This window comes from Symphalangus syndactylus, chromosome 7 (assembly GCF_028878055.3).
Source record: "Symphalangus syndactylus isolate Jambi chromosome 7, NHGRI_mSymSyn1-v2.1_pri, whole genome shotgun sequence".
NCBI lineage: Eukaryota > Metazoa > Chordata > Mammalia > Primates > Hylobatidae > Symphalangus > Symphalangus syndactylus.
The window spans coordinates 29,631,287-29,652,665 of record NC_072429.2 but is presented as its reverse complement, the minus strand read 5'-3'; the positions used below and the strand labels follow the sequence as shown (position 1 = coordinate 29,652,665).

The 21,379-nt window shown below is 42.7% G+C and overlaps 2 protein-coding genes across 16 annotated transcripts in view; both read left to right on the top strand.

Annotated features, from left to right (window-relative positions):
- Positions 1–10,999, top strand: part of ITK (IL2 inducible T cell kinase) — a 75,358-nt gene extending 64,359 nt beyond the window's left edge. The window contains exons 13-17 of the mRNA XM_055284762.1: positions 51–267; positions 1,506–1,570; positions 1,661–1,779; positions 4,634–4,791; positions 8,405–10,999. Coding sequence (XP_055140737.1) covers positions 51–267; positions 1,506–1,570; positions 1,661–1,779; positions 4,634–4,791; positions 8,405–8,479 — 634 coding nt within the window. The 3' untranslated portion in view covers positions 8,480–10,999. The remainder of the gene's footprint in view (positions 1–50; positions 268–1,505; positions 1,571–1,660; positions 1,780–4,633; positions 4,792–8,404) is intronic.
- An 8,900-nt stretch (positions 11,000–19,899) lies between these two features.
- The window catches only part of CYFIP2 (cytoplasmic FMR1 interacting protein 2), a 133,726-nt gene continuing 132,246 nt past the window's right edge, over positions 19,900–21,379 (top strand). For 8 of the 15 annotated variants that reach the window (XM_055285468.2, XM_063642653.1, XM_063642655.1 and 5 more), the window contains exon 1: positions 19,906–20,023. The gene's annotated coding sequence lies outside the window, so the exon portion shown is untranslated. Of the gene's footprint in view, positions 20,024–20,280; positions 20,301–21,379 lie in introns of those variants that run through there. The other 7 variants (XM_063642656.1, XM_063642652.1, XM_063642648.1 and 4 more) reach the window with 4 other exon arrangements.

The following is a 21,379-nucleotide window of genomic DNA, read 5'->3' as shown; positions in this document are numbered from 1 at the left end:
TTTTGGGAGACTGAGTTTAGGCCATCTCACCCCTTGTCTTTTTCCTCCAGGAAACTCTCTCATCCCAAACTGGTGCAGCTGTATGGGGTGTGCCTGGAGCAGGCCCCCATCTGCCTGGTGTTTGAGTTCATGGAGCACGGCTGCCTGTCAGATTATCTACGCACCCAGCGGGGACTTTTTGCTGCAGAGACCCTGCTGGGCATGTGTCTGGATGTGTGTGAGGGCATGGCCTACTTGGAAGAGGCGTGTGTCATCCACAGAGACTTGGTATGAGCATGCAGGGTGAACACCCACAGGTCCAGGGTAAAGGGACAGGTCTCACTGAAATGACTGGGAATGCATTAATAAATAATACATCACAGGCAATCTCCTTTCCTTTCTCAGCTTCTCCCTTCCTTCACCTACTTTGGGTGGTCCTAGTGGAAAGGGCTTCATGAGGACTTACTTCTGGGCTCAGATCCCAGCCCAAACTCTTTCACCTCCTGCATTTCAGTTTACATTCTTCCTAAATGGAGATAACTGCCACTCCTTCTTAACCTCTCTGTGACTCAATTTCCTCCTGGTAAATTGAGGAAACTGAGTTTGTCTGAAGGTGTTATTCAGGGGTCTACCAGAATCACAATGGGGAAGCTCTTAAGCTATTCTCAGAATCTCTGGTGGCTGGGATTCAGGAATATTCATTTTAACACATTCCCCATATGATTTGTATGCACATTAAAATTTGGGACACGTGGCCGGGTGCAGTGGCTCACGCCTGTAATCCCAGCACTTTGGGAGGCCGAGGTGGGCGAATCACAAGGTCGGGAGTTCGAGACCAGCCTGGCCAACATGGTGAAACCCCATCTCTACTGAAAATTCAAAAAATTAGCTGAGCTTAGTGGCGGGCACCTGTAACCCTAGCTACTTGGGAGGCTGAGGCAGGAGAATCACTTGGGGCAGAGGTTGCAGTGAGCTGAGATCAAGCCACTACACTCCAGCCTGGGTGACAGAGTAAGACTCCATCTAAAAAAAAAAAAAAAAAAAATTGAGACACACTGGGGTGTCATCTCTAAGGGCTCTTTCAATGCAACATTCTATAATACTAATTAGGGGTCAGGTACTCTCCCTACTGAAGAACAGTTTTAAGAGGATTAACAAGATCAAAACATTCTTAATTTAGTCAACTGGGAGACGCTTTCTTCCTGTTATCCCTGATATTAACATTTCCTATCACATCAGGTTGCATTAGAGCCTATCTTTGGTTAGACAACACCAAGGATTTCTGATTAGAACTCAAGAATGAAGATAAACTTACTCATCTTGATAGTGGATCTTACACATTCAACTTTGCAGTTAACTTCCAGCAGGCATTTGTAAGGCTTAATTAACATATGTAAAGCTCCATGATGCCCTTGTATGACAGCACTGCAGTAAAGCAAAGGACTATGATTATAGGAGACTCCTTAACTACTGATGACTCATCAACAGTTTTCCTCTCCGCCTTTGTTTGCCTGTCTCCTCTCCAGGCTGCCCGAAATTGTTTGGTGGGAGAAAACCAAGTCATCAAGGTGTCCGACTTTGGGATGACAAGGTAAAAGAGGGATGTGGTGCCAGTGAAGTCTCAGGAATGGGACTCAGGCCCCTGGAACATTCTGACCTTCTCTCTCCACTTTCTTCCCAGGTTCGTTCTGGATGATCAGTACACCAGTTCCACAGGCACCAAATTCCCAGTGAAGTGGGCATCCCCAGAAGTTTTCTCTTTTAGTCGCTATAGCAGCAAGTCGGATGTGTGGTCATTTGGTGAGTGTCTTGCTGGGCGCCACCGCCCCATGATCTGGGCTGCAGGCCAGCTGTTTCCTTTATCAAATGCAGACAACCCTACCCACGCCAAACCCTGTATCATATCATGTGGGTGTCCCACTGGAGGGTTGCATAAGAAAGGCCCTGAAAACTATGAAAGGGCCTTCATTATTTTGTTTGTTTTTAGAGATACTGGACATGGTTGTGGGAGTTAACTAAAAGTGGAGATAGCATTCTGGTGCCAGCTGCTGTGAAGTCAAAAGCTGGAGAAGTCAGGAGATTCAAATATGAGCCCCTTGAAGGCAGGAACCATGTTTTGTCCAACACTACATTTCCATACTTATCTCTCAATAAGTATTAATATTTATTCATTCATTCAACAACAATTAACTGAGCATCTATTCTATGCCAAGGGCTAATCTAGGTGCTGAGGATGCAGTGGTTCATAGAACAGAAAAGGCTTCTATTCTTTTGGAACTAAATTTGAGATGGGAGGGGAGACAGAAAATCACAAAAGATTATAATAACAATCATAAACAATAATAATAATAAACAAGCTAAGGGATAGAAGATAAAGCCAGGCAATCATAAGTAGATGCTATGAATAAAATAAAACAGTAATGAGGCAGAGTGACTAGGATAGAAAGAGGGTCTGCTTTGAATAGTGTGGTGTGGGAAGGCCTTTCTCAGAAGGTAATTCTTGAGCAGAGACTTGAATGATAGGAGGGAGCTGTCACCATTTGAAGAGCCAGGGAACAGTGTCCCTGACAGAAGGACCAGCAAGTGCAAAAACTTGGTGCATCCAAAGAACAAGGAGTACTGCCTTATTGGGAGAACAACAGGCAATGAAGCTGGTAGGCCATGATAAGGAATTAGAATTTCTAAAAATTGCAAATGGCCATGAATGAATGAATTATGTTGGTATGGCAGGATGTGCGAAATGTTCTTGCTGGATTTGTCATGTCACCTGAAGTCATAGTTTGTGCATATTAAAGTGTGCAAAAAAATATACCAGACAACCTCTTTGATTTGGATTACAAGAAGAATTATACGGTGGACAGAAACTACTTGAAGATTGATTTTTGCCATTCGGTATGAAGGAAGGGTTTGACAAGGGCTTACTAGTAGTAGAAACCAGGGGGGAGTTTGGCTAGGTAAATCTTTTAGGAGAAGAATGAGTGTTAAAAATCTGCTTCAGCATTTTAGACTATCCATCTCTAGGAGCCAAGTGGTTTGTTCATTATGAGTCCTACCTGTTTCTTTAAACAGTACCCTATTAACCAACCCTTGCAGCCACTTTGTTAACCAGGTTTAAGTTACAGAATGGACTTGAAAGAAATTGTACTAACAGCATTCTTGGATGACTCTCCTCTCCCCAGTGTGTATAACTAGGAAGGTTGGGGCTGATGTGCAGTCATCTCACTATGGGTGATGAAACTGATCACACTGCACCAAGCAAGGGCCCCACAATGAGATATTTGGAGCAATGACCACTTTAGCACATTCACCTTCTGACTCTGAATGGGGTTTATTCAGCCAAAGGGTGTCAGCCTGGGAATTTCCTGCGGCATCTTACCATTAGAGGATTGGGCTGAAATTCATCCCTGCCTAGGATATATTATTTGAAGAGAGTCCAGAAATGAGGTTGAAGGATGGATGCAGAATAGAAAGAGGTCAATGAAAAAAAGTGTGAAAAAACTGGGGGTACCAGCCTAAGCAACAGAAACCTGGATGAGCTGAAAGCTCCATGCCTGCATCAGCCCATTGGACTTTGTCCTGTGTTTTAAGTTTCTTTGCCCTAATTAGCGGTGTGCTATTCAGAACAAGTCAAGCTCTTTGTACTTCACTCAATTTTTTTATCTATGCATTTCTCATCTATGCATCTATGTATTAAAGCAATCATTCTGAAACCATGTTTTAGCAGCAGCGATTTTCAAAAAATTTTCACTAAAAAATATGGTGTCTTGGGGTGATAAGCATTCTTATTTAGGGTCAGGTTCTGAATTTCCAACTCCTGAGGCACCTCTGAGTAACACCTAGAGATTCTGATCCACTGGGTCTGGGCTAGGGCCCAGGAATCTGCTATTGGAACAAGCCTCTGAGATGATTTTATTCAGGTGTTTTGGGGATCTTGCTTTGGGAATGTCTACTCCAAGATTCTGTGGAACAAACTTTGAAAAGCTCTGGATTAGCTGATTTGCAAGCAGCCTTCTTGCTTTGACAACCTGTGAATATATCAGCACATGATAAAGACAAAGCTGGCTGTGACATTTCTACTAAGGGCGGAAGAGGAAAAGAAAGGGATTAAATCAGAGGTCCAAAATAGACAAGCAAAAGATGTGTTTTGCTTGGTCTACATGGTATTTTTAAAATTCAACAAGTTCAACTCTTAATTTTTGACTTCTTTTTTAAAAAATCAGAAAATGTGACAATTCCGATCCCTCATTTTCATGTGCCATACTTTGGTTGGAGTCAAATCATAGCTGTCTCCTTAAGACAGAACTGTTTATCTCATTTTACACAGTCCTCCCCAATCCTTATAGTGTCACACCTCCTGCACTCCGTTCATTTACATCCTGCATCTTGACGTTTGAGTCTACAACTGTTAGTTGTAGAATTTGAGTTTGATATAACAAAGGGTCCATCTTGAAAATCCCTCTCCACTAAAAAGGTTGGGAAATTTCAGTTCTTCAAAAATAGGACAGGTCTAACAAGCCTCAGGTAGACTTGATGTACTTCTGGAGGTAGCACGTGAATCCTAATGCAAGGAGTCTGTAATTTCTAGAGGCAGGTTGGTTTGTTTGCTATCTGTGGGCTTTGTCATTCACTGTGCTGTGCTCACCATTTCTCGTAGGTGTGCTGATGTGGGAAGTTTTCAGCGAAGGCAAAATCCCGTATGAAAACCGAAGCAACTCAGAAGTGGTGGAAGACATCAGTACCGGATTTCGGTTGTACAAGCCCCGGCTGGCCTCCACACATGTCTACCAGATTATGAATCACTGCTGGAAAGAGGTCAGTGGAGGAAGAGCTTCCCCATGCATTGTCGTATACAATTTCAGGACCTGCCTCCTTCCCTAGAGAAAGGAACCCTCTCAGAAGGATGAGGCAAGAGGGATAACTAATATAGATTAGCAACAACATGACTTTGAGGATCTATTAAAGGGATAGATCCCCGATCCCTAAAGGAGCTGACGGCGACCTTAAATATTATTTGGTTTGCTACACAATGTCACAAGCTATAAGCATAGCTTCAGAGTGGAGGATGGGGTGTGGCCTATGCCAGCTTCCTTCTTGATTTTCTGAAAAGAGAACAAAAGTCTGTAACATCATAAAACCATTAAAAGCACAGGAAGTTAGTTCTATAACTTGGGGAACAAAGTTCACTTGCACTATGAAAATATTAAAATGGCTTAATTTGAGTTCATTTTATTCATTCTGCATTTAAAACGGGGAGCCAATTACTCTGTACCCACCCAGGTGGCTCATTTACCCTATGCTTGGATTGCAGGCCATGGCTTGAGCCCCATCACTATGAGTCTTAGTCTTTGCTGAGTTTCAAAATCATACATTTCAGCCAAAGTGGAAAGTTGATGAAATAGAGAATTAATAAAAATTCAGATCATTGTAGGACAACAAGGTGGAATACAAAAAATTTAGAACACTAGGATTTTGTCTCAGCTTTACCATTTATTTGCCATTAATCTTTGACAATTCTCTGAACTTCCTTTTTCTTACTGTTAAGAGAATTAAATAATGCTTGGTCTATGAGTTCATAGAGCTTTTATAATCAGAAACAAAGAAACAATACAGACATAAACAAGGGCATAAAACAAATCTTATCCACTTCATAAGGATTAGCTACAATAATAATAATGATGGCTGATATTCACTTGGCACTTTTTTCCTCTTTTAACCATCATTTATTGATTTTTTAAATTAATAGACTTTATTTTTTAACAAAGAGTACAGAGTTCTCATATACCCACCTCATCTGAACAGTTTCCCTGTTCACTAACATTTGGCATGAGTGTGATATATTACAATTAGTGAACCTCTATTCATACATTATATTAACTAAAGTTTATAGTTTACATTAAGGTTCAGTCTTTGTGCTGTAGGGTTGTGTAGGTTTTCACAAATTCATAATGCCATGTATCCATCCTTATAGTACCAGACAGAATAATTTTACTGGCCTAAAAATCTCCTGTGCTTCACCCATTTATCCCTCTCCTCTTCCCCAAACCACTGGCAACTACTGATCTTTTCACTGTCTTCTTAGTTTTGCCTTTCTCAGAATGCCATATATTGGCATCATACAGCATGTAGGCTCTTCAGACTGGTTTCTTTCACTTAGTAATATGCTTTAAGGCCCCTCCATGTCTTTTCATGGCTTAATAGCTAATTTCTTTTTGTTGACAAATAATATTCCATTGTATGGATATATCATAGTTTGTTTATCTATTTACCTACTAAAGGAAATCTTGGTTGCTTTCAGTTTTTGTGTTTGTTTGTTTGTTTGGGTTTTGGGGGTTTTGTTTTGTTTTTTTGAGATGGTGTCTTACTCTGTTACCCAGGCTGGAGTGCAGTGGTGCAGTCTCAGCTCACTGCAACCTCTGCCTCCCAGTCTCAAGCGATCCTCCCACCTCAGCCTCCCAAGTAGCTGGGACCACAGACATGTGCCACTACGCCCAGCTAATTTTTTGTATTTTTGGTAGAAACGGGGTTTTGCCATGCTGCCCAGGTGAGCTCAGGCAATCAATCCACCCACCTCAGGCCTCCCGTGGTGCTGGGATTACAAGTGTGAGCATTCAGGCAGACTGGTTTCATTCACTTAGTAATATGCCTTTAAGGTCCCTCCATGTCTTTTTGGCTTGATAGCTCATTTCTTTTTATTGCTAAATAATATTCCATTGTATGGATATACCACAGTTTGTTTATCTATTTACCTGCCAAAGGAAATCTTGCTTGCTTTCAGTTTTAAACAATTATGAATAAAGCTGCTATAAATGTTTATGTGCAGATTTTTGTATGCACATAAATTTTCAACTCAATTGGGTAAATGCCTAAGAGTATGCTTGCTGAATCATATGGTAAGACTATGTTTAACTTTTTAACAAACTGCCAGAATGTCTTCCAAAGTAGCTGTATTATTTTACATTCCCACCAGCAATGAGAGTTCCTCATTAGCATTCATTGTTTTGGATTTCAGTGGTTCTAATAGATGTGTACTCATATTACATTGTTTTAACTTGCATTTTCCTAATGACATATGATGTTAAGAATATTTTCATATGCTTATTTGCCACCTGTATATCTTCTTGGTAATATCTATTCAGATCTTTTGCCCATTTCTCAATCAGGTTGTTTGTTTACTTATTGTTGAGTTTTAAGAGTTCTTTGTATATTTTGGATACAAGTCCTTTATCAGATATGTGTTTTGCAAAATTTTCTCCTAGTCTGTGGCATGTCTTCTCATTCTCTTGACAGTGTCTTTCACAGAGCAGACTTTTAAAATATTTTAACAAAGCTCAACATCAACTTATTTATTCATGAATTGTGCTTTTGGTTTACATCTAAAAACTCATTGCCAAGCCCAATGTCACCCAAATTTTCTCCTGTGTTATTTTATGGAAGTTTTATAATTTTGCATTTTACGTTTAGGTCTACAATCCACTTTGAGTTAATTTTCCTGAAAGGTGTAAGATCTGTGACTAGAGTCATTGTTTTACATATGGATGCCCAATTATTACAGCACTGTTGAAAAGACTATACCCTTTCTCCTGTACCCTTTCTCCTCTGTTCCTTTGTTAAGTATTAGTTTACTATATTTATATGGATCTATATCTGGGCTGATCCATTAATCTGTTCGTTTATTCTTTCACCAGCATCATCCTGTCCCATTACTGTAGCTTTAGAGTAAGTCCTGAAGTCAGGTAGGGTCAGTCTTCTAGCTTTGTTATTCTTCTTCATTATTGTATTGGCTCTCTGGGTCTTTTGCCTCTCCATATAAATGTTACAGTCAGTTTGTCAATATCTACAAAATAACTTGCTGAATTTTTATTAGGATTGTATTGCATCCATAAGTCACATTGGGAAGAACTAACATTTTAACACTATAGTGTCTTCCTGTCCATGAGCATGGAATATCTGTCCATTTATTTAGATCTTCTTTGCTTTCTTTTATTAGAATTTTTAATTTTTTCTCATTTAGATCCTATAGATATTTTCTGAGATTTATACCCAGCTATTTCATTTTTTGGTGTTCTTTAGCATTAATTTCATGATGTATTTTTATATGTGATTTATTGAATTCTCAAAACAATTTCATGAGGTAGATACTATTATTATCTCCATTTTACAAATGACAAAACTGAGGTTCAAAGAGGTTAAATAACCTGCTCAATGTCACACAGCTAATTAGTGGTAAAACTAAGATTAAACACTAGTCCCTTGGATTCCAGAATACCTGCTGTTAACAACTACGACAATGTATATAGAATACAGTCAACATGGAAGCACATACAAAAATCCACAGGGGATGCTGCTATTAAATTCTGGTTTGTTTTGGATTTACCTATGACCCACAAGTCCAAGGAACTTACAGAGTTCTTTTTTCCCTCTGCAGAGACCAGAAGATCGGCCAGCCTTCTCCAGACTGCTGCGACAACTGGCTGAAATTGCAGAATCAGGACTTTTGTAGAGACTGAGTACCAGGCCACACAGGCTGGAGATCCTGAATGGAGGAAGGATATGTCCTCATTCCATAGAGCATTAGAAGCTGCCACCAGCCCAGGACCCTCCAGAGGCAGCCTGGCCTGTGGCATCAGTCCCTGAGTCACCATGGAAGCAGCACCCTGACCACAGCTGGCAGTCAAGCCACAGCTGGAGGGTCAGCCACCAAGCTGGGAGCCGGGCCAGAACAGAAGTGATCTCTCTGCCCTTCCTCTAGCCTCTTGTCACGGTGCACAAACCTCAACCTGACAGCTTTCAGACAGCATTCTTGCACTTCTTAGTAATAGAGAGAGACATGAGCAATAGAGAGAGACAAGACCCAGATTGCTATTTTTATTGTTATTTTTAACATGAATCTAAAGTTTATGGTTCCAGGGACTTTTTATTTGACCCAACAACACAGTATCCCAGGATATGGAGGCAAGCGGAACAAACAGCATGACTCTTTTTCTAAGAAAACTGGTGAGTTAAGTAAGGTTAGAGTGAGTGTGCTCTGTTGCTGTGATGCTGTCAGCCACAGCTTCCTGCCGTAGAGAATGATAGAGCAGCTGCTCACACAGGAGGCCGGATATTCTGAGAAGCAGCTCTATGAGGTTTTACAGAGTACGCAGCTACCTCTCTCCTTGAAGGGAGCATGGTGAGACCCATTGGATGGATTGGGGTGAACAGTTCGGGTCCCATGCTTGGAGCATTGTGTATCTGATGTCTGCGCCAGAACAAGAGAAGCTCTGACGGTGGAGAACCATGTGGTACAAGAAGAGATCTTAGGTTTTTATCACTCCCAGGCTCATCTTTTATACCAAGCTGTGCAGGTGACTCTGTCTCCTTTTCTGCACAGAATGCTTCTACCAGAATCCTGAGAAGAAATGATTACTTCTGAAAAACATCCTTTTTTCCAGCCTCTGGGAATCAGCCCCGTCTCTGCACTATCAGATCCTCATCAACAGAGGGCAGCATTGTGTTGATCAGTGTTGCCTTGGCGAGCAATTGAAACTTGTTTAGGCCCTGGGGTTGAGCAATTTTAAGGTTGAGACTCCAAGTCTCCTAAAATTCTGGGAGAGAAATAAAGAGTCTGTTCTTGCTCAGACCATCAGGATGGAAACAGTCAGGCACTGACCGGGGTGCTTCCAAGAGGCATGAGAATGCCTACTCTGGCTTGAGCACTTCTATATGCAAGGTGAATATGTACTGAGCTAGGAGACTTTGCTGCAAAATCTCTGTTCACCCTGGGTTCACATCCCCATGAGGTAGTATTATTATTCCCATTTTACAAATAATGTAACTGAGGCTTTAAAAAGCCAAGACATCTGCCGAAAGTGACGGAACTAGAAAGTCTAGAGCTGGTATTCTAGCCCAAATCTGTCTGACCCCAATACACAGATTCTTTATTCCTATTCGACACTGCCTCCTACTGAAAATGAAAGGGATTGCAGAGGAAATAAATACAGCAGAGAGGAAAGATGGAAAGCCAGTAAAGAAGTCAATATAGAACCACTAGCAAATAGTGCTGCTCTGGCACAGACCACTGTGGTTGATGGCATGGCCCTCCAACTCGGAATAGGATTTTCCTTTTCCTACTCTGTATCCTTACCTTGGTCATGTTAATGACTTTGGAGTTATTCAGTTAATGAACGCTTTAATTCTCACAACAAACCAGTCATATTGCTTGAAGCCATTTATAGACGAGCTTCAAAGCAACTTTAAAAGATTCTTCTGTAGAAGTATGAGTTCTTCCTTTAATTATCATTCCAACTTTCAGCTGTAGTCTTCTTGAACACTTCATGAGGAGGGACATTCCCTGATATGAGAGGATGGTGTTGCAATTGGCTCTTTCTAAATCATGTGACGTTTTGACTGGCCTGAGATTCAGATGCATAATTTTTAATTATAATTATTGTGAAGTGGAGAGCCTCAAGATAAAACTCTGTCATTCAGAAGACGATTTTACTCAGCTTATCCAAAATTATCTCTGTTTACTTTTTAGAATTTTGTACATTATCTTTTGGAACCCTTAATTAGAGATGATTTCTGGAACATTCAGTCTAGAAAGAAAACATTGGAATTGACTGATCTCTGTGGTTTGGTTTAGAAAATTCCCCTGTGCATGGTATTATCTTTTTCAAGCTCAAATTCATCAAATCCTTAACTGAACATGTGTAGATACTTCACCTCCTGGTGTCCTATCCCACAAAATGGGCTTCCTGCCTGGTTTTTCTCTTCTCACATTTTGTAAATGGTCCCCTGCGTTTGTAGAGAACTCCCTTATACAGAGTTTTGGTTCTAGTTTTATTTCTTAGATTTTGCATTTTGTACCTTTTGAGACTATGTATTTATATTTGGATCAGATGCATATTTATTAATGTACAGTCACTGCCACTGTTCAAAATAAAAATGTTACAAATACTTGTTATCCTTTGTGGAGCACACAGAGTTAAAAGTTGAATATAGCAATATTAAAGCTGTGTTTTAATAAATATGGTGCATAGGGCCTGGGTTCCATATTTATTTAAATCACAAACTCTCAGAGCTTTTCCTTAAGTAAAAATGGTTACATTGTTTCATTTTCCACAGACAATTAAAGACTACATATCATTGAACACCATTCATTCAACAAGTAAATATCAAATGCTCCTATGGTTCATGCACACAGTTCAGTGTACGTATCGTCATGAAAACAAAGATGGAAAAGGCATAGTCTTTACATCTAAAAAATTCCTAGTCTGATTGAAAAGGAAAACATATAAATAAATAAAATTATAATGGAACAATTAGGGCAACAACAAAATACTGTGGTCAAAGAAGAGAAGAGCCCAGAATAAGTGATGAAATCTATCAGGGAAAGGATGACATCAAAGGAAACTTCTTAGAACCCTGCTACTCAAAGTGTGGTCCCTGGACCAGCAGCAATAGCATCACCATGTTGTTAGAAATGCAGATTCTCAGGCTTCTTCCTCACCTACTGAGCAAGAATTGTCATTTTAACAAGATCTGCAGGTAATTGTATACACATTAAAGTTTAAGAAGCACTGTCGCGAGGATATACTAACCCAGTTTTGAAGATAAATTTATGAGTTATAAGGTAAGTAAGTGGGCAGAAGTAAGAGAAATACTTTCCAGGTAGAGAGAACAAGAGGTATGGGGAAGCTATTGTCAGTTCACTATTGCTGGAGCATGCACGCATGTGTGCGTGTGTGTGTGTGTGCGTGCACACGCGCGCGTGTGTGTATTTTCTCAGCAAGGGTAAGGATGATAGAAGAGGTGGGTAAATTGAAACTGAGTCTATAAATCTAGGCAAGAACTATACTTTAAAAGACCAAGAAGTTGGAATTTCACCCTATAGGTAAAGATGTCATTGCACAGGAAGAGAAGGTCAAATTTGTGATGTGTTTAAGAATATATTCTGGCAGCAGCATAGTGAATGGATTTGAGAAAGGCAAAGCCAGTGGAGAAGAAACTAATTTGCAGATGAGTTTTGCCTTGTTCACAGTACCATATTATGTTTCCTAATCATTCACTGTCATCTGTCGTGTGGGTGACATATGGAAATTGTAATTTGGAGTACGTCATTCACTGTTGGATAGCAATAAAATAACTTTCCCTCTTAAAACCCCAGTAATACAAAGGCTGGGTGGTTATAGTTTTGGTGTGCTGAGCACTCTGTGCCTTTCAGTCCACCAAATGCCCAGCTCCATTGCAGGAGCCAGGTCACGCGCCAGTCAACCACTGAGCATGGATGAGAAAGCCAAAGGCTTCCACGCGGTCCTTCCTAGAACTCACCTCTGTGCTTGAATCCCACTGCCAAATAGATAAATAAATAAATAAATAAATAAATAAATAAATAAATAAAACGGCCCCCAAATGTAGTGCTGACATGCTGTCTAGTGTTCCTAACTGCAAGAAAGCTGTTAGTTCAATAAGTTTAATGAGGGATGAGTTATAGTACTGTGGATTGTGAGTTCAATGTTAATAAATCATTAATATATATTAAATAAGGTTTTTTTTTTAACAGAAACATGCATAAAACAAGGTTATGTATTGACCAGTTGACAAAAATGTGGTGAACAGGGGCTTGTAGGAACCTAACCCTTTATTTCCCCTAGAAGCAATGGTTCAGTATTTGTTAACTCAGTGTCCACGGCAACGTTACAGAACATAATTACTGAATAATAAGAACCGACTATAATTGCAAAGAGCTGTTGTAGGTTATGCAATGTAGCTATAGTCACAGTACAGCAAGAGCACAGAGAATTAAGTAAACACACCTAAGGGATCAGGAAGGGCCTCACAGGAGAAGTGAAGTTTGAGATGTGCATTGAAGGGTAAATGAGAGTTCCCAAAAAGGAGAGGGTCTGGAAGGACATTTCAGGTGGAGAAATTAGCAGGCATAAAAATGCATCTTATTCCAACTTCTTCCCCTGCATTATTTTCATGTTATGTCTAGGACCCTCGAGGCCCAAACCAAGTGCTGGCCACAATCACATGAGAGACAACTGAAGGAGTCAAGCACAGTTGACCTTGAACAACATGGAGGTTAGCAATCTCAACCCCTTGCACTGTCTAAAATCCACGTATAATTTTTTAATGCTCCAAAAACTTAACTGCTAATAACCTACTGTTGACCGTAAGCCTTACTGATAATGCAAACTGTTGATTAACACAATTTTGTATGTCTTATATTTATTATATACTGTACTCTTATAACAAACAAAATAGCTACAGAAAAGAAAATGTTATTTAGAATATCAAATGGAAAAGAAAATATATTTAGTATTCATTAAATGGAGGTGGATGATCACAAAGGTCTTCATTCCCATTGTCTTCACATTGAAAATGTTGAGGAGAAGGAGGAAAAGGAGAGTTGGTCTTGCTATCTCAAGGCTAATAGAAGCAGAAGAGATAGAGGAGGTGAACGCGAAGGCAGGAGAACCAGGAACACTCAATGTAACTTTACAGAAATACATCGTAATTTCTGTCTGAATTTTTGCCTTCTCATTTCTCTAAAAATGTTTCTGTATAATACAAATCCTTCTTTCACTATTTGCCTTAGTTTCAGTGCCCACATCATAGAAGGGTCATGTCATAAAAGAAGTCAAAAGTCATCTTGAGTAACCAAAACCCTTTGCCAGATTGTCTAACATCAATTTGTTTTCTGATATTGCCTCTTTTACATCTTCTTCCTCATTGTCTGGTGCTGGTTCAGTAGCACTCATCTCCATCCAGTTGTCATCTTCTGTTAATCCCTCTGGAGTGGCATCTATTAGTTCTTGATTTCTCCAAGATCCATATGTTGAGACCCTTCACACACGCACCTCACCCACCTTTTTGCCATATGCTCAATCTCTTTCATGATTTTCTTGATTGGCTCTGCTGTAAATCCTGTGAAGTTATGCACAACATCTGAACACAGTTTTCTCCAGCAGAAACTTGTTGTTTTGGGATTGATGACTTTCATAGCTTTTCCTGTAACAATGATGGCATCTTCAACAGCGTAATCCTTCCAGACTTTCTTGATGTTCTATCAGGGTTCTCTTTCATAGCATTGACAATCTTTTCCAAAGAGTACCATATATAATGGGCATTAAAGGTCCTTATGACCCCCTGATCCAGAGGCTGGATTAGAGATGTGTTTGGGGGCAAGTAGACCACTTTGATGCCTTCAGTGTTGAACTCATGGGGTTCTAGATAACCAACGAGCATCCTTCAATATCAGAAGAACCTTGAAAGGCAGACCCTTAGTGGCAAGGTACTTCCTGACTTCAGGGACAAAACATCGATGGAACTAATCCAGAAAGAGTTCTCATTGTCCAGGCCTTCTTGTTGTACAACCAAAAGACTGGCAGCTGGTGTTTAACATTTCCCTTCAAGGCTTGGGGGTTTTCAGCTTTATAGGTAAGGGCAGTCCTGATGATAAGCCTGACTGCATTTGCACAAAACAGCAGAGTTAGCCTATCCTTTCCTAAATCCTGGTGCTTGCTTCTTTTCCTTACTAATCAATGTTCTTTGTGGCTTTTTTTTCCCCCCTAGAATAGAGTACTTTCATCCAAATTAAAAACCTGTTCAGGCAATTAGTTATCCTTTCTCCTCCATGATTTTGTTAATGGCATCTGATAACTTGTCTGCTGCCTCTTGGTCAGCAGAAACTGCTTCTCCTGTTACCCTGATATTTTTTAAGCCAAACTTCTTTCTAAAATTATCAAACCATCTTTGCTGGCATTAAATTCTTCAGCTTTAGATCCTTCACCTTTCTTTTGCTTTAAGTTGTCATATAATGACTTCACTTTTTCCTGACTCATATTAGAGTCTATGGGTATGTCTTTCTTATAGCAATCTTTATAGCAACGCACCCACCTAAAACCTGCATTTTTAATATAAGCTAAAATGGTATTTAACCAAAAGTGCAAGGTTTTCATACCTGCTGGGAGCTGCAGCCATGGCTTCATGAATTTTCTTTCTTCTTTCTTTCTTTCTTTCTTTCTTTCTTTCTTTCTTTCTTTCTTTCTTTCTTTCTTCTTTCTTTCTTCCTTTCTTTCTTTTTTCCTTTCTTGTCTTTTTCTTTCTTTCTTTCTTTTCTTTCTTTCTTCCTTTCTTTTTACAGTGGTCCTTATGCTAAATTCATTCATCTTAAAATGATGGACAACTGCAACTGCGGACCTCAATCTATGGTACATATCAAGCAATTCAGCTTTTTTCTTGTAATGTCATGACTTTTCTCTGCTTTTTGGGAACACTTTCAGCATCACTAATGTCACTTCACGTGGGTTCCATGGTGTTATTCAAGGTTTGCTGTATTACACTAAACATGATGAAAAATGTTTCACCATAAGAACCAGGAGATATTACATTTTACCCTGATATCCAATAAACTGGAGAGATGAATTGCTCACTCAGAGATGATTAGCATCACACAGCACTTGAAGTGGATACTGGCAACACTTGAGTTCACCACAATAGCAACAAGAGATGGCCACAGGCCAGGTGTGGTGGCACACACCTGTAATCCCATCACTTTGGGAGGCTGAGACAGGAGGATCACCTGAGATCAGGAGTTGGAGACCAGCCTGGCTAATATGGTGAAACTACATCTTTACTAAAAATACAAAAATTAGCCAGGTGTGGGGGCACATGCCCGTAATCCCAGCTACTTGGGAGGCTAAGGCAGGAGAATCACTTGAACCTGGGAGGCGGAGGTTGCAGTGAGCCAAGATCACACCACTGCACTCCAGCCTGGGCGACAGAGTGAGACTCTGTCTCAAAAAGAAAATCATAATAGTAATCCCATTTCTGAGCATTTATTATGTGCCAGACTCTGCTTAGTGTGTTACATTATCATTTCATATAACCTTCACAAGAATCTAAGGGATATACTTTTTTGTTTTGTTTTGTTTTGCTTTGCTTTGTTTTGAGACAGTGTTTTGCTCTGTTGCCCAGGCTGGAATGCAGCTGCACCATTTCTGCTCACTGCAACCTCCACCTCCTGGGCTCAAGCGATTATCTTGCCTATAAAATGAGGCAATTTTGAGCAAGTAGTCAGGTTCAATCTACAGAATGGCCAATGTAAATTCTGTAACTGACCATCAAGTTTATCTTTTCCTGCCACCCACATAAATACTTAGAACCAAATGTATTAGCAAGCTCATAGCAGGTAGAGTTGTGATTGATTTTTGTTGTTTTGTTTACATTTTGGTCTTAGGTACATTTGATTCTCCATCTCATCTTTGTACTCTTTTCCTTCCTTTTAAAAAATTTCTTGTTGATTTTTAATTTTTTAACATAATGTATTCCTGTAACTTACATTTAATATGTTTTTAGAATAAGGTATCATATTAGTAAACACATGGACCTAGCTTGGAAGAGGGAAAGTGAGGCTGAATGAGATTGTGGTAAAAAGCATGGGTTTGACTTCTCTACCTTGGGCAAATTATTAAACCTTAATTGCCTCAATTATAAAAATGGGAAAAATGATTATATTTTCCTCATAGAAAAATTGCGAAAAATTAAATGAGGTAATGTACTTGGTAAATGTCAGCCATTATTATTATTATCATTATTTATGTTTTCCCTTCATGCCCATTCCAGATACTTCATTACTGGTGTCTATAAAGCAGGGTATCCTGATAGTTTTAAAATATTTTTTTTTTTTTTGAGATGGAGTTTTGCTCTTGTTGCCCAGGCTGGAGGGCAATGGTGTGATCTCAGCTCACTACAACCTCTGCCTCCCAGGTTCAAGCAATTCTCCTGCCTCACCCTCCCGAGTAGCTGGGATTACAGGCGCCCACCACCACGCCCAACTAATTTTTTGTATTTTTAGTAGAAACGGGGTTTCACTACGTTGGCCAGGCTGGTCTCGAACTCCTGACCTCAGGCAATCCACCTGCCTTGGCCTCCCAAAGTGCTGGGATTATAACTTGAAGCTTTTCTGAAACACAAGGCAATGTTGCCACATGGACAACACATGGGCCACAACTTTGCAAGTACCAAAGCAATTCTTGTTGATATCCTCTACTGATGGCACAGCTGGGGGTTGGATGTGAAGGAAATCTGAAGGCAGTAGACAGACAGCTATACATTTCAGTGGCAAAGTTTAAAAATGTCATCTATGGGTGTTCATTCCATCCAATTTTACTGAACTCCTGTTAAGTACCAGGCTCCGAGGATGCAATGGGAAAGCAAGACAGACATATCCCTGCTCCCTTAGATTTTATGGTCTCATGGTAGAATACAGGCAAGTGTATTGCCAATTATAATGCAGACTAATACGTGGGGTGATAGAGGGAGCCCAGGCAGCTAAGGGCACACAGACAACTAATCTCAAGCTAACCCAGACATGTAGGAATCTTGGAGGAAGCGACATCTAAAGAAATACCAGGAAGATGAACAGAACTTCATCAGGTAAACTGGGAAAAAGTGTGGAATGTGGAGGGAGGGAATGGGGGGCAGAAAGTGCCATTCAAGAAGCCTTGCATGTACGAATGTCAAGCACAACAGAGAACACAGCAAGTTTGAGGAACTAAAAGCTGTTCCTTTTAGCTGAAGCACAGCAAGCTTGTTCACATGGAGAGATAGCTGCTAGCTCTTGAAGACTCACTCCGGCCACTGGAGAGAGTTTGGGCTTCATCGGGGGGCAGTGGGGAGCTAGGGAAGTGCCTTAAGCCTGGAAGGGGCATGCCCTTTAACTCATATAATTTTCCACATTCAGAGGGAAGTTGGAGTGCATCCAACCTACTTCATTTAATAGGTGGGGAAACAGGGGTGAGGCCCCTTGCCTAAGATCATTCTTCTGTTAGTTGCAAAACTAGGACCAAAACGCAAGCCTCTGGATTTCCAACACAGTGGCTTCAAAAGACCGTACTGCTCTCCTTTATACACAAATAGAACTCAGAGGTCAGGGAGTTATTTTTGCCTAAGATCTAACCAAATATATATGTAATAGTCTTTTCTGTTTTTAGGCAACTTGTTCCTGAAGGTGAAAAGACAGGGAAGGAACAACAGGGAAATACATCTTCCAAAAAACTATACCATCTGAAATAATATGCCCCTTAGAATGAAAATCTGACTTATTGAGATTCTCATTGTTAAGTATTTGTAATCACTGAACTTGAAATCCCAAGGATCACGGTGGAAAATGGAACATTTTTTAAAAAGGAAATCTCGGTTCTGTTTTTAAACCCATCCTCCACAAACACCCCCACAGCTTTTCACACTGAACCAGGGAAGAAATGTATGTATATATATATATAAAAGTCATTTTTTTCTGAAATAGCAATTTGAATTGGAATTAGTGATTTAAGACCAAAGCACAAGGAATTATGGATTCTGAGCACGTGGGAAATAAGGTGAGATCAGTAAAGGCAAGCAAAGGCTTCCACAAGTCCTTTGCTGGAGCTTGAATAACGGGGCTCCTCCACAAATTGCCCTTATTAGGAAAAGCTGAGTGATTTAAGTATAAATTTGTGGGCCCTGGGAAAGCACTCCTTATGTCTACATACACTCCACAATGTCTCAAATGTTTTCAAATTATTTACCCTGTAAGGTATAAAGGGCAACTGTTATTCCCTGTGTTGCAGATACGGTGACCTCTGTGGAGCAGAGTGGTGAAGTGACCTGCTCAGGTGTCTCAAGGTTAGAATTTGGTGCAGCCTGACTTCAGCCTGGTCTGAAGGCCTACCAGGCTGGATTTCAATGAGAATTGTTTCTTTCTCTTTTTCTTTTCTCTCTTTCTTTCTCTTCTTTCTTTCCTTCTCTTCTTTCTCTCTTTCTTTCCTTCTTTCACTTTCTTCCTTTCTCTCTCTCTCTCTCCCCCTCCTTTCATTTTTTTTTTTTTTTTTTTTGAGACAGTCTCACTCTGTCACCCAGTCTGGAGTGCGGCGGCGGGATCATAGCTCACTGTAGCCTCAACCTCCCAGGCTCAAGCAATCCTCCCACCTCAGCCTCCTGAGTAGCTGGGACCAAAGGTGCATGCCACCACACCCATCTATTTTTTTTTTTTTAAATTTTTAGTAGAGATGAGGTTTCGTTGAGTTGCCCAGAATGGTCTCCAATTCCTGAGCTCAAGCAATCCTCTCTCCTCGGCCTCCCAAAGTTTTGGTATTACAGGTGTGAGCCACTGCTGGGCAGATAATTGCTTCTTTAAAGAGCCCGAAACGGCAGATAAGCCTTGAAGAGAAAGGTACCTGTCCTCTCAGTGCTTCCTGTCACCTATTTGTCCGTTAGGCAATTCTTCCAGCATGAAGTTGAGGTAGGCCCCTGTTAAAGAGGTGGCAGCTTCAGGGACTCTTCTCCAGGGAACTGGGAGAGGAAGAAGTTATTCTTGAGCTAAGGAGCCCCATCAGCGACCAAGCTCAACTGGTGGCAGGCCCCTTCCCCTAGCCCCAGTTGCATCTTCTGTCACTTCACCCTGCTCCTTCTCCTCAGAGCACTTTGGGCTGTAACTGGACGTTTGCTAGGTTAATTTACACCTGTCTCTCCTGGCAGGTGATAAAACTCCAAGGGGGCAGGGACCCTGTCTTTTGTACACCAGTGCACACCCAGGTCCTGGCACGGTACTTGGAACAGGATAGGTAATCAATAAAGATTGGGTTGATAAAAGAGCACTTGGAAATCATGTGGGGCCAATGAGATCCGAACGCGGCCGAAGCTCTCGTCCTCGGGTTGCTGCAGGTGTGGTTCCCGGTGATGGAGGCCATGGAAGAAGCCTTCCCTCCCTTTCCCGCCCCCAGGGCAGGAAGCCTGGGTGCTGAGCGGTCCTCCGAAACCGAGAGGCAGGTCCTGGGTGCGCCGGCGGTGCAGCGGGGAGCGCGGAGAGCCCCTCGCCGCAGCCATTTCCTGCCCTTTGTGTGACAGCTGCAGCGGCGAAGGGGCGGGCGCTGGGTGGGGGCGGAGCCGCGGCGGGCGGAGCAGCGGGGCCGGGGCGGGGCCGAGCGCGGCGCAGCCGAGCGGGGCACAGCATCCTGCGCCCCGGCGCGGGGCCCTGCGGTAGCCTCGGGCCCCTCCCCTGGACCCGCCGCAGAGCCAGGTAAGCGGCCCTCGCAGGCCTCGGACTGGGCACGGGGACCAGGATGCTGCCGGGGACGGGGATGAGGCCGTGAGGATGCGCGAAGGGCCGCCCCCTCTCCCGGCCCGCGGGGGGCGCTGGGCGCTGCGCCCGGGCTAGCGCGAGGCCCGGCCTCAGGCCGCACGCGGCCCCTTTCCCCCTCGGGCCCACCGTGTGTCCCGCGGCACGGACCCTCTGCCCGGGAGGCGCGGGAACATCGCGGAGCTCCGGCGCGGCGGCGGGGGAGCCGCAGCAGCAGGTGCGCGGCCTGGGCCGGAGCCGCCAGCCCGGGAGGAGGCGGTGCTAATCTCAGGGACCGGAGACACCTGCAGCGGCCGCGAGCCCGGCAGCGGCGACATCCTCGGGTCCAGCTACTGCAGAGCGCTGGCCCCTGCCTCTGCCGCCGTGACCACCGTCACCTCCCCCAGGGCTAGCGAGAGCCGCCTGGGCCCGCCTGGCAGCCGCCTCGGGCACACAGAACGTGTGATGGGTGGGGCGAGGGGCGCAGCGTCGATGTTTGGGGGCGGAGGGCTTTGATGAGAGAGGAGCAGGTCTGACCCGCTTGGAAGCTTTCTGGCCTACACTAGCATCGCTCACCAAGCTGGCTGCGGGCAGAGTGGAAGTGGGGGAAGGGGATGAGTGGGCTGACTCCTGGGGGAAAAGGTTATTTTTTCTTGAGCTCTGAAGAACCAGGAAGATGCTTAACTGTCTGTTGTGGCGTCTGGTTTTCAGGACAGCCCTACCCCTCACCCCAAGGAACGGCCCACCTATGTGCAAAAGAAGAGGAGGAGGTGCTCTCTGCTTGGGGATGGGGGCAGGTAGCATGGTCCGCAGAAATATGGCCCTCTATATCCAGAACCCGGCTGGAAAGGACACTGACAGCCCCGGTGCCTCCCCAGCGCAGGGAATCTGATTTTGACCTTTGTTTGCCTACTTTCCCCAGCACAGTAGAAACACTCACCAGGGCTGATGAGCCATCAGCTGTCCTTCCAGCTAGGCCAAGAATGGGACAAGGATCTTTTTCTGCTAGTTCCTGGGTGCCTGTGCCCTCAGCATGGGCAGGGAGACGGAGGCAGCCCTGCTGGCAGCAGGGGCAAATCAGGAGAGTGTCAGTTCCTGTGTTCCCATTTCCTGCCTCCTGTCTGTGTCCCAGTTAGGGCAGTGGGTTTCATCTTACTCTTGGATACAGGCTGTGCCAGCAACCTGAGTCCCTGAGATCTTAGAGGGCAAAAATCAGGTCCATATCTATGGGCAGGCCTGTGAAAGCCTTGACAGTTGCTTTCTCCACCATTAGACCCTCTCTCTGTGGCCCTCCTGATGGCCTCCCACCTCCACTTC